The sequence below is a fragment of the Panthera tigris genome, chromosome B2, assembly GCF_018350195.1.
Source record: "Panthera tigris isolate Pti1 chromosome B2, P.tigris_Pti1_mat1.1, whole genome shotgun sequence".
Classification (NCBI taxonomy): Eukaryota; Metazoa; Chordata; class Mammalia; order Carnivora; family Felidae; genus Panthera; species Panthera tigris.
Genome location: NC_056664.1, coordinates 9,191,872 through 9,204,990, shown reverse-complemented (window position 1 = coordinate 9,204,990; position 13,119 = coordinate 9,191,872). Strand labels below are relative to the sequence as shown.

At 45.0% G+C, this 13,119-nt stretch overlaps 1 protein-coding gene across 4 annotated transcripts in view; it reads right to left on the bottom strand.

Moving 5' to 3' along the window:
• The window catches only part of MBOAT1 (membrane bound O-acyltransferase domain containing 1), a 106,362-nt gene extending 105,443 nt beyond the window's left edge, over positions 1 to 919 (bottom strand). Inside the window, exon 1 of one of the 4 annotated variants that reach the window (XM_042985619.1) lies at positions 646 to 919. In XM_042985619.1, the coding sequence (XP_042841553.1) occupies positions 646 to 741 (96 nt within the window). In that variant the 5' untranslated portion in view covers positions 742 to 919. The remainder of the gene's footprint in view (positions 1 to 645) is intronic. The other 3 variants (XM_042985618.1, XM_042985615.1, XM_042985617.1) reach the window with 3 other exon arrangements.
• Positions 920 to 13,119: the final 12,200 nt, after the last annotated feature.

Sequence of the window (13,119 nt, the reverse complement as noted above, 5' to 3'; positions counted from 1 at the left end):
TCTCTGAGCCTCTCTTCTCCCACTATCCTAACTCACTCGGGAGCCTAGAACCTCAAGAATGAACCCACAGGATAAACTGGAGCCCCTTGGGAAACCATGGCAATCTTGTGTAACTCCTCCCTTTCCGATGGACATCACACCTGGCACAAAATAACTGTCCCTCTGATCAGGCAAGTCTCACCACCCAAGTCTAAAACCCAGGTGTCTGTTCAAGCAACGGGCTGCAGAAACAGACCAAGCCGGCTTATCTTTTAAGGACAGAAATCTAAATTAAAAATAATCAAGACTCGACTACACGGATGGAAAAAAAAACAAAACAAAACAAAACAAACACCTGATTCATTTGTCAGAATACCTTAGAACTTCGTGACAGGAAACGAGGCAACCCAAAACCTCAAGAAGAAAAAATATATGTATCATTTGAACCCGTCTTTCAGGGTATACCGATTTTTTTCACACTTCGAGGACAAAAACGTTGTCAGTAAAAAAGCCCACCTGTCGAGTCTGTGGCTGTGAAATCTGCTATAGGGGCTGGGGGGTGGGGGGGAGGACCGTCGGTGGCTAACGCGTGCCCGCAGCCCGCACCCCCCGCGGTGGCCCGGGAGGAGGGTCCCTCGCTGCGCCCACGCCCCGGCCGCCCGTTACCTGGTCCAGCGGGATGCCCAGGAGCTCGCTGAGCGGGTGCAGGCAGGTGGAGCCCGTGGTGCGGTACGAGAGGCTGGACGGCGGCTCCGCTGCCATCCTGCATCTTCGGGAGGCGGCTGCCCCGGCCCCAGCCCGCGCCACCCCGCTCCCCGTCCCGCAGCCCGAGCGCTCGCGGGCCGCTGCCCCAGGCGCGCGCGCGCGCGCACGGCCGCCTCGCCCGCGGGGACCGAGCCACCAGGCCGGGGGCCGCGCGAACTCCCGGGGCGCAACCTCGGCGTTGGCGCGGCGGCCCCGGGGCGCGGTGGGAGGGCCGCGCCGGGCGCGCTCCGCTTCCCGCTGCCCTCCTCTCGGCGCTCATTGGCCCGGCCGCCCGGGACGGCCCCGGGAGGAGGGAGGGACGGAGGGAAAGTGGGGAAGCGGAGCCCGGCCCCGAGCGCCGCCCGGCCCGCCCACCGGGCCAGAGCCCGGGCCGACCCGGGCGAGGGAGAGCGACGCCGGCGGGCGCCGCCGCCCTGCCCTGCGGCCGCTGGCGGGCAGCCCCGGGGGCGGGAGGCGCCCGTCCGCTTCCTTCTCCCGAGCCCGCCGGCCTGCCTCCCCGCGCCCCGCAGAGGTCTCCATCCCGGCCACCCGGGCGGGCGCCTCTCCCCGGGGAGCACCCCGCGCCCCACCCTGTTTTGGTCTCGCTGCAGTCTCGGCTTCCTCCCCGCCCCCCTCCCAGTCCGCGCGCTGGCTAACATTTCCTGCGCTTTCCTTTGGAGCCTTCTCGCTCGCAGTCCTTGCTGCAAAGGGTTAATCTGCTAGGGGCTGGAGGCCCAAGGAGACACCACCCCCCGCCCCCCCCCCCCACCCGGCTGCAAACCAGCGCCCCGGAACCCAGGCTCCCTCTCTTCGCGTTCCCCTGCGCGAGACCCTGAGCCGTGTCACATCAGCAAATGGAGGGATCCTTTCCCCCCATCCCTTTGGCTTGGGAATTCTTTTACCTCTGTAAGAAGCGGTGCTTCTGTTACGTTAGTGCATTCTGATAACACGTTTTCACGCACGTGTTCTCAAAAGGGAGACACTTCGTCTCTGTCCCCAGAGGGAGCCAAACGTATCACGGGCACTCAGAAAATGGTTTCAGTTGATTAATCGGTTTGGAGAGTCCGGAAAGCCTTGAACTGCTGTATGCCAGCTGATGAAGCAAGCTTTACAGGAAAGCAGCTCTCTGAGCTGATGGGCATAATAAATCCAGGGAAAGGGGAGCTGATGCGGACTCCCAGGATACACGGGGAAACCAAGCCCAAACTTTTGCCATCAGCAGTTTACCTGGGAGTTGTTACTGAGCCAAGGAGAATCCAACGGGTGGGCAGGGACGTTCAGGCAGACGTAATATTGTTGTCAACGTGGCCTCCATCTTCAAATCCACCCGCAGGCCTGCCTGACAGACACTGGTAACTTCTCCCCAGCTCAGCCCTCACGCTTGCGTTCTCCAGCGGTTTAATCACCAAAGAGCCGCCCCAAACTTTGTAATTTCAGGCCAGAGTTTCTCAACCTATGATCCCCCATCCAGGGGTGGAAAAAAAAAAAGTCTCTACCTCCACTCCCCTGCCCCACGGAGATGTTATAGGAGGTCACTAACAGCAGATGACAATCTCTGCTTTATTCACACCACACCCACATTCACACTCACAGAGGCACGAGGCTAGACAGGTTCAACAGATATCACACGGTTCTGGAAACTGACCAGAACTGAAGCTGTGTTCCTCTTACCCTGAGCAGCATGACAGCCTAAGGGAGGTGGTTGAGGGCAGAAGGGGCGTGGAAGCCTGTTTAAAAAATAAAAATAAAAATAAAGTAAAATCAATAAAATCAATACTTAGATGTGAACTCCCAGGAAGGAAGAGGAGGCCAGTTTGGGTGGTATTTATGAAGCAAGTACTCAGACCACTCATAATCTTCTACAAACAAATCCATGCTCCTCAAGTTCAGAAAATGGGTCTTTGCATTGGCATAGATTTAAAAAGAAAAGAGTAGGGGCACTGGGGTGGCTCAGTCGGTTAAGCAGCCGACTTTGGCTCAGGTCATGATCTCACAGTCCGTGAGTTCAAGCCCCACGTTGGGCTCTGTGCTGACAGCTCAGAGCCTGGAGCCTGCTTCGGATTCTGTGTCTCCCTCTCTCTGCCCCTCCCCCGCTCATACTCTGTCTGTCTCTCTCAAAAATAAATAAAATTTAAAAATTTTAATAAAAAATTAAACTAAAATGACAAGAGTAGCCATCTACAGATTTTCTACTGCTCAGCAAAACACAGGTTATAATCTAGTCTAAAATTTTCCCTTAAAAATGCAGTAACTATGCTCAGATCTTGAAAACAAAATGTTACAGGACTTAAATCTTAACAGTTCTATTCTAGTGATATTGTAGTACAATTAATGCTAAAAGAACTATCAGGCACAATATCAAGAGAATGGAATAGCTCCATGATTGATTAATCAAACAGGCTACTAAAGAATGGACTATAATTCTAAGACATATGAGAGATTCACCATAGACACGTCACTCCCCTTTCCTTCCCATTTATCTCTGTTCACATCCTCTGTCAACTGTAGATTTGTAATAATTATTATTTGATATATTAGCTACAACTTTACAAAAGTTGTTTCATTTATCAGTGACAATAGCCCATGTGGCAGTTACTATAATCAATATTTTACAGAGGAGAAAACTGGAGTTTATTTTTCTTTACTATTTATTTTTTGGGAGAGAGAGAGAGAGAGTCTGAGCAGGGGAGGGGCAGAGAGAGAGAGGGAGACCCAGAATCCAAAGCAGGCTCCAGGCTCCGAGCTGTCAGCACAGAGCCCAATGTGGGGCTTGAATTCATGGGCTGCGAGATCATGACCTGAGTCAGCGTCAGACGCTTAACTGACAGAGCCACCCAGGTGCCCCGAGAAAACTGGAGTTTAGAAAGTTAAGCATCATAGTTGTGTTAAGGGAGGTTAAGCCAAAAAAAAAAAAAAAAAAAAAAATGTCTATCTGATCCAGAACCTGGGCTTTCAGTCATTATCCACATTGCCTTCTCTAAAACAAAGCATTTCTCTATCAAGAGGCCCGCCCAGGGGCGCCTGAGTGGCTCAGTCGGTTAAGCGTCCGACTTCAGCTCAAGTTAAGCGTCCGACTTCAGCTCAGGTCACGATCTCACGGTCCGTGAGTTCGAGCCCAGCGTCGGGCTCTGGGCTGATGGCTCAGAGCCTGGAGCTTGTTTCAGATTCTGTGTCTCCCTCTCTCTGACCCTCCCCCGTTCATGCTCTGTCTCTCTCTGTCTCAAAAATAAATAAACGTTAAAAAAAATTAAAAAAAAAAAAAAAGAGGCCCGCCCACACATGTGACATGGGCCTGTCATTCCTGATGGCAGGGGTGGTGCTACAGGCAGTCGGCCTTGCCTGTTTTCTGTCTGCAGAAGAATGAGTCTTGATGTCGAGATCACTTGTTTAATCTCCCATACAGAGCCATGCTCAAATTGTGAAGGCCAGACAAAAAGACCTGGAATTTTTTCTGGCATGTCAGGAAGGCAGCATGATACTATGGACTGATAGAAACTCAAGACCAGTCACATGAGCGGCCAGAACCAACCAATGCTTCTCAAACAACAAAACTGAATTCAAACAGTCCTCATGGGGCACCTGGGTGGCTCAGTCGGTTAAGCATCCACTCTTGATTTCAGCTAGGGTCATGATCTCATGGTTCATGAGTTCAAGCTCCACATCAGGCTCTGCACTGACAGCACAGAGCCTGCTTGGGATTCTCTCTCTCCCTCTCTCTCTCTCTGCCCCTCCCCCTGCTCTCTCTCTCTCTCTCTCTCCCTCAAAATAAATAAATAAAACTTAAAAAAAAAGAAATTAGTCACTGATAACTGAATGCAGAAATAAAGCCTGCTGACAAAACTCCATCAGCTAAAAATACTCAGAACGATATTTATAAACATGATTTTGTACAACTTCTAAATGTCAGGACTGGAGCCTAAAACCTAGAGGAGGCACAGATTAATTAACAAACTAATTAACTCTTCTTAGCTGAAGCTTCTCTTTTACGAGCTGACATTTTATTTTTAACTTTAGTCTTTTGGGAATGAGAGCTTCCTCAAATGCATCCCTGCATACTTAAGTGGACTTAGTGATCACAACTGAATTTTTATTGGTGAGTCAGGCATTACGGTGAATAAGAACCCATTCCACAATGCAGCAATGTCTCTGAGTCCACTGATACATCAAGAGTTTGTCCTTGTCCTACATTATACCCAAAGAAGTAAACTTTCTCAATTATTGTGTCTACTTTCTAGTTTTTCAGTCTTCTCTTCTGCTCTCATATTCCAGTTGTCGCTGCCTCACCTGCCATTTTGATTCTCCTGTGATCTTGTGAACTCCATAGATTGCCTTCATGAGGCTTTGGCTGAGTGCCAAAGGAGTTCTTGAAGAAGTGAAGTATTTCAATTTTAAGTAAACCCATACTGTCTATCTTGGATATTCAAAGTCTTCCCCCTCCCCTTATTTCCTGCTTCTTTGGCTATGTTCCAAATACTCCTGCCAAAGAAGTGTTCTAAGAATAATAAAGTGTGATTGAAGACAATACTTGAGGCTATCTGGTTATGGTAATGCTGTCAGGATTCTCTGGTCGGCTGCAGTAATAAATAAATACATACATACATACATACATAAATACATAAATGAATAAATAAATAAATAAATAAATGCCAGGTAGGACCTAGCCCAATGGCTGGAGCCCTTGGGTGTGCTGAGATGCTTGGCTCCCACTCTCTCCATCCCCCACCTCAGCCTCACTGTGGGTGTCACTGCTAAGGCTACTGCCATCTCAGGCCTCAGCGAACTCCACAGCATTAACCCATGTGTTAACCATGAACCCTTGTGTTCATCTTGGAGACCATTTGGAATCTCTCTCAACTCTTGAATTTTTCACCTTCCTCTTCCCCTTTCTGTTCCGTGCCTGACCCAATGATAGTGCCAAGCGTAACCATATTTTGGAATGAGTGGATAGATGGTTCCCTGGCAGTCAATGCAGCCAGCGGGACTCATGACTATCTCTTTTCTTCCAGTTGAAGTCCTCATGACCCAGCTTGTTGTTTGGAGCCTCTGAAGCCTTCGGTCAGCACATTAGGCTGGCCAGCCCTAAATGCTGACAGTACAGTGAAGTCTGTTATTTATAGAACCAAAGTAGGTATTTGCCCCTATCCCCCTAGTTCTATTCCTGTACTCCTAATGTGCCATTTCTGCAACTTTAATTTATTTCTAAACATTTTCCCATCATTATTGGTCACTTCTCACAGAATAGCCTGTAAAACAAGCTTAGATTTTCGCAAAAATATACCAGTAGGCCATCAAGTCAATTGTCAGTCTCCAAGAAAGGGACACCAAGCTTAGTTGACCACAGGATATCTTTTGTGTACAAGATGCAACCTTCCATATTAGTACTCCCCAGGTTCACGTGGGAAACAGTGTTTTCTCTTGTGAAGACTGATTCAACATTCAGCAACTATTTATTAAGGAGCCATTATTTATAAAGCACTATTCTAGGTGCTTGGAATACACATCAACTACACACAGACAAAAATCACTCTCCCCAATAGAGCTTACGTTCTAGCAGGGGAAGACATAAAACATATTTAAAAAATAATATGAATATGCCAGAAGATGATGAGTACATAGAATAAGAGTACAGCAGGGTAAACAGAGTCTACACATTGACGTATTTAATGGGGTGGTCAAGGTAGGCCACGTTGAGAAAGTCACATTTGAACAAAGATTTGAAGGAATCTAAGGATTTCTGGGCACAGAACATTCCAGAAAGAGGAACTGTCTAGAGCAAAGACACTAAGATATGAATAGGCCTTGCAGGGTGGAGAAACATCAGGCTGGCCAGGAACTCTGGAGCAGAGTGAGTGAAAGGAGAGAGAGAAAGGAGATGGGCCAGCACAGCGTGGGCAACAGGCTATGGGGACCTTGGAGGCCATTATCACAACTTCTGCTGTTTCTTTGTTGCAATGGGGAGCCATTGCAGGGATTTGAGCAGAGGAGTGTCTATACTCTTTAAATAACCATTCCTGGGGTGCCTGGGTGGCTCAGTCAATTGAGCATCCACCTTTGTCTCAGGTCATGATCTCACGATTCATGAGTTGGAGCCCCGCGTCGGGCCCTGTGCTGACAGCTCAGAGCCTGGAGCCTGTTTTGGATTCTGTGTCTCCCTCCCTCTCTCTCTCTGCTGCTCCCCGGTTCGCTCTCTGTCTCTCAAAAAATGAGTGAACCCTACTCATTTAAAAAAAAAAAATTTAAATAACCATTCCCTTTTCCCCCTCCCTCTAGCCCTTGGTAACCACCCTACTTTCTATTTCTGTGAATTTGACTGCTTTAGGTATCTCATACGAGTGCAATCACACCATGTTTGTCTTTTGGTTACTGGCTTATTTCACACTCATGCATGTAATAGCATGTGACAAGATTTCCTTCCTTCTTAAGGCTGAACAATATTCTATTGTATGTAAAGACCACATTTTTCTTTTCATCCATCAGTGGACATTTGTTTCCTTTGCTATCGTGAATAGCGCTGCCGTGGAAGTGGGCATGCAAATACTCTTTGAGATCCTACTTTCAATTCTTTAGTGTATATACCCAGAAGTAGAGTTGCTGGATCATGTAATAATTCTATGCTTAATTTTTTGAGGAACCATCATACTGTATTCCATAGTAGTTGGGCCATCTTACATTCCCACCAACAATGCACAAGGCTTCCAGTTTCTACACGTCCTCGCCAACACTTGTTACTTTCTGTAGGGTTTTTTTTTAATGTTTTTATTTAGTTTTGAGAGAATGCAAGTTTGGGAAGGGCATGGGGGGGGGGGGTGTGGACAGAGGATCTGAACCAGGCTCTGTGCCAACAACGGTGAGCCTGATGTGGGGCTTGAATTCATGAACCACGAGATCATAACCTAAGGCCGAAGTCAGATGCTTAACCGACTGAGCCACCCAGGTGCCCCTGTAGTTGTTTGTTTTTTTTTTTTTAACGTTTATTTATTTTTGAGACAGAGAGAGACAGAGCATGAATGGGGGAGGGTCAGAGAGAGGGAGACACAGAATCTGAAGCAGGCTCCAGGCTCCGAGCCGTCAGCACAGAGCCTGATGCAGGGCCCGAACCCACGGACCGCGAGATCATGACCTGAGCCGAGGTCGGCCGCCCAACCGACTGAGCCACCCAGGCACCCCTGTAGTTGTTTTTTTTTTAATAGTAGTCATCCTAATGGGTATAAGATGATAGCTCGTTGTGGCCTTGATTTGCATTTCTCTGATGATGAGTGATGTTGAGCATCTTTTCATGTGGTTGTTGGCCATCTGTGTATCATCTTTACAGAAATGGCTGTTCAAGTCCTCTGCCCATTTTTAAGTCAGGTTATTTGCTTTTCTCATTGTTGAATTATAGGTGTTCTTTATCAACTCTGGATATTAACCCCTTCCTTTTCAGATATATGATTTGCAGTTATTTTCTCCCATTCCATAGGTTGCTTTTTCACTCTGTCGATTGTGTCCTTTGATGCACATAAGTGTTTAAGTTTGATGTGGTTCCACTCATCTCTTTTCACTTTGTTGCATGTGCTTTGGGTGTTATATCCAAGAAATCATTGCCAAGTTCAATGTCATAAGTTTTTACCTTATGTCTCCTTCTAGGAGTTTTTCCGTTTTATGTTTCGGTCTGTAATTCATTTTGAATTAATTTTTGGTTATGGTGTCGGATAAGGGTCCAGTTTCATTCTTTTGCATGTGACTATCTAGTTTTCCCAACACCATTTGTTGAAGAGACTGCCATTTCCCCACTGAGTGGTCTTGACACCCATGTGGAAGATCATTTGATCATATATGCAAGGGTTTATCCAAATCCCTTTATTTTGAATGTAAAATACTGAATTTTCTCTTTGCTTACCAAGTTCTTTAAAATCTAGACCATAAAGGGGCTTAATTATTTTCCTACATAAAGATAGTTCTCTCTCTGAGATGAATTCTCCTGCCAGCTATGAAAATTTTATGTTCTTTCCCACTGTCACACTGTGTGAACCACACTACCATCATCTTGGACAAATCTACCATGATGGCCTTTCTGTGACCTGAGAACTTCTTGAGCGCAGCCCCCCTCACCCCACATTCTTCCCTTTTGTTTAACCACATCCTTAAGCGCTCCCTAGGGGCAAAATGTTCTTCATCCACCTAGGAGATACACTATGGCATGCACCTGTTCTCAAACATTCTCCTCCTGGATGCTCCCCGCATGTATTTCCAGCCTCTAGGGCTATAAAAGTAGGTCTAGCAGGGGGTGGTCTTGCGAAGATCTACTCCTGTTGCACAGCCCAAGACATACTTCTGTCCATAAGTCCCCTTAAAAAACCATTTCTCATAAAGCTGGACTTATTGGCTTTGTCCTTCAGTCTTCTAGCTCCTTTGGAGGTCGTTTTGCACATATCTCCTTTTCAGGGAACACACACCTATTGATGGCAGGCAGGCCAGGTCTGAGGACCCGGGGGCGGGGGGGGGGGGTCCCATAGGACCAACCAAGAGGGTCCTTGGCTTCGCACAGGATGGAAATCAAGCACGAGCCAGAAGGAGGCAAAAGAGTTTGTTGAAGGAATAGAGAGAATACAGGTACAAACAGAGTGGGAGACTCATAAAAGAAAGAAGGGAGTCTCATCTTGGGGTCTAGGTGTTTTTCCTGAGGACAGTGATCTGGTGTCTGTATCACCTCAGGCATCCAGGAACCAGAGGCCCAGGGGGCCTTTGTCCTTGGAGCCAGGGTACCTTGGAGTGAAGATGTCCAGTGTCAGTGGTCTAGAATATGCATATGATGGCTTCATCCAGTCATTCTCACCTGATCCTTCTTTAGATGTTATCTGTTTTGAAGAAATCATTAACTCCTTGCCCCTTATAAGGAGGACATACACTATTTGCATTATGAGGCATATTTAAAGTGGGGTAGGGGTGCAGGTCCTAGCAAAAATGGAAGCAGAAAAAGGAGCCAAAAGCAGATTTTTATGGAGTCCTTCAGCTTCCTTGTGTCACTACGAACCCAATCTTCCTGGGCTGCAGTTTCCCTGTGTTTGCGGGGGCGGGGGGAGGAGGGGGGAGGAGAGAAATAAAACTGCCTGCAAACATGGTAGATTTCCAAAACTACATTTATAGAAACATATATCAAATGTGTAAATGTAATTTTATATATATATATATATATAATTTAAATGTAATTATATATATATATATATATATATATATATAATTTAAATAAAAATAGTCAAGTAAAGCAGGTATGCACGTTCCCTCAACCCATTTTAAGAAACAGAACATCAGGAATACCAACAACACTGCTCTTCAAATGGAGACACAACCCCCCCCTTTGCCTTACCCCTCCACCCCCACTCAGGTACATAAGGAGTTTCTGGGAGTACTTAAGCACCTACCAGTTTCAGGAAGTCTATTTCTCGATACCCAAATCCCGTATATACTCCTCCTAAAGCCAATTTGCCTGAGAACTCTTGAGTTCATAACAATCCTTCCACGTGACCAGAGCAGCCGTGGCAAATCTCACAGTGGACCACCGTCCAGGGGTGTGAACCCTCTCATTCCAGATAGCCAGGTCTCCTGAAGGATTAAGCAAGGTACTGTAAACCCACAGAGCTTGTGTTGTTTCCCATTTTGTACGTATTTCTGTTAAGAGTAAAGCATACATTTTAGAAATGAGTATTTTAGCTCCTGTGGAGATGTGCTGAAACCAGATCTATGACGGTAATAAGGAAGGGGAAGAAGCAATGGTGATTTTTACCTCTTTCTTCCCTGACCCATTTTCAAAGAATGGGGAAAGGTCCTAGGAGGCCAAAACAAAGAGAACGTGGACGAGAAACATTCAACACTAAAACCTTGGGCTTTTTTTTTCATATTTAAAAAATAAGCATTTATTTTCAGCTATTCTCAATATTCTCTCCTAGGCTGTGTCATTTGTTGGAAATAAAAACATGTTGATCAGCTGAAGAAGTAGAATGATTCTGATTCTTTTCAATGTAACTGGAATGTTTTCTAGGACTGCCAAAATTTTCAGGATAACTCTGGGAAAGATCCAAAGATAAAACTTTTATATAATGTTGTTCCATTTTGGTATGTGTTACTGAATGTAGTAATTAAAATCTATTTTCATGATTATATTATGAATTTCCTCCTCTTATTTCATCCCATAAAATGCCTATAATTGTTTATCTCCTGTTTTTTTTTTTTTGTAGCAACCTTTACAGCCAACATAGGGCTCAAACTCACCACCCTGAGACCAAGGGTCACATAATCCACCGACTGAGCCCGGCAGGTGTTCCTCTATCTTCTATTCATAAAAATTTTCTAAATTTTTTTAAATATTTATTTATTTTTGAGAGAGAGACAGAGTGTGAGCAGGGGAGGAGCAGAGAGAGAGGGAGACCCAGAATCCGAAGCAGGCTCCCGGCTCTGAGCTGTCAGCACAGAGCCTGACGCGGGATTCGAACTCACGAACCGTGAGATCATGACCTGAGCTGAAGTCGGACGCTCAACCGACTGAGCCACCCAGGCGCCCCAATTAATAAAAATTTTTAAATAAATGAACTGGTAGTCCTACCAGCTCTTACCAGTATAAACCCTTGTCTTCACTAAAAGCATAGAAATAAGATCATGATTCTTATAAACAGATGTATTTCTAGTAAATTTTGCTTTTTATATTAAATAATTATCAATATTTATAACACACTTGAGTTTGATCAAGTGTATAGTAACAATTGTAAAACATAACTCCATCTAGAAGAATTTTTTATCTTAGAGCCTTATAATGTCAGGAAATTAGATGAATGTCAAGAATTACCTTTATATGCGTTGTTTGGGAAAATCTGAAAGGTAATCGATCAGTAGAGGACTTTCAAGCATACAAATGTATCAGGACAAATGTTTGTGAAAGAAATAGAGGAGAAATAGGATTCAAAGAGACAAAAAGGAAGATTTACACCTTTTTTTTAATGTTAAGAGCTTGTTCACTTGTGTTTGAAACCGTTGGTTGGTGACAAAATCCAATTATTACCATTTTATGTTCCACTGAGTACTTTTAAAAGCAAGATATAGCAGTTTTATTTTAAAATGTCAATGTTTACCACATGCTCTTTGCAACTCTCTCAACTTATAATGGAAAACTTTTGATGTTCACTTTAAAATGTAGGAGTAAATGCATGGTTTTTCAAAATTCTTTTAGGAAAAAAGTGAACAAAATATTTGAAAGCCAATGCCTTAAGAAGCCCCATGTGCCCCCTTCTCAGTGCATCACCACCTCACAAAGGTAACAATTATTTGAATTTTATTTTAGTTTTATAGCTTTATCTTTTTAAAAAAAATTTTTTTTAAGTTTATTTTTGAGAGAGAGAGAGACAGAGCACAAGCAGGGAAGGGGCAGAGAGAGAGGGGGACACAGAATCCGAAGCAGGTTCCAGGCTCTGAGCTGTCGGCCCAGAGCCTGATGCAGGGCCTGAACTCACAGACTGCGAGATCATGACCTGAGCAGAAGTTGGACGCTCAACCGACTGAGCCATCCAGGCGCCCCTATAGCTTTATGATTATTATTTTTTAATTTGAGTATAGTTGACACACACTTAGTTCCAGGGGTAAAACAGGTGATTCCACAACTCTATATGTTTTCTGCTGCACTTGTAAATCTTCCTTCCTTCCTTCCTTCCTTCCTTCCTTCCTTCCTTCCTTCCTTCCTTCTCTCTTTTAAGTAGGCTCCTCACTCAGCACAGAGCCCAATGCAGGGCTTGCACTCACGACCCTGAGATCAAGACCTGAGCTGTGATCAAGAGTCGGATGCCTAACCCACTGAGCCACCCAGGTGCCCTGCAAATTTTCCTTTTTTACATTACCTGCCCTGTTTGCTGCAATTTACTCTTGGAATTGATTCATCATCTGACAAATGGCAACCTTTTAAATTTTTATTATTAATTTGATTTATTTGTATGAAGATTCTTTTGAGTTTCCTATATAGATAATCACATCATCTTCCTAAAAAAGTTACAGTGTATTTCCTCCTTTCTTAGTGTGCTATTTCTATTTTTTATTATCCTATTGAGCAGGCTAGAACATCCCGGTACCTGCATATGGGGTTTGATAAGACAAAGTCCTCCATGAAGTGCCTTTGGGGGGTAGTTAACACATCAAGATGACACAGTAGGACAGGACATATGACATATGATGGGATAGTTCGTATAAAGTATACGGAAACTACACGAGGCCACATTTAATTCCTTCTTAGTAGACAGAGTCTAGGTCCTGCTAAGCGCATACCATTGCAGAAGAAAAGTGTAAATTATATTCTGCTGACTTAAGTCAATTATATAAATTCACAAAGTCTTAAGGCAGGTAGAACATTGTTTTTGATGTGAGAGCTTTGAAAAACCA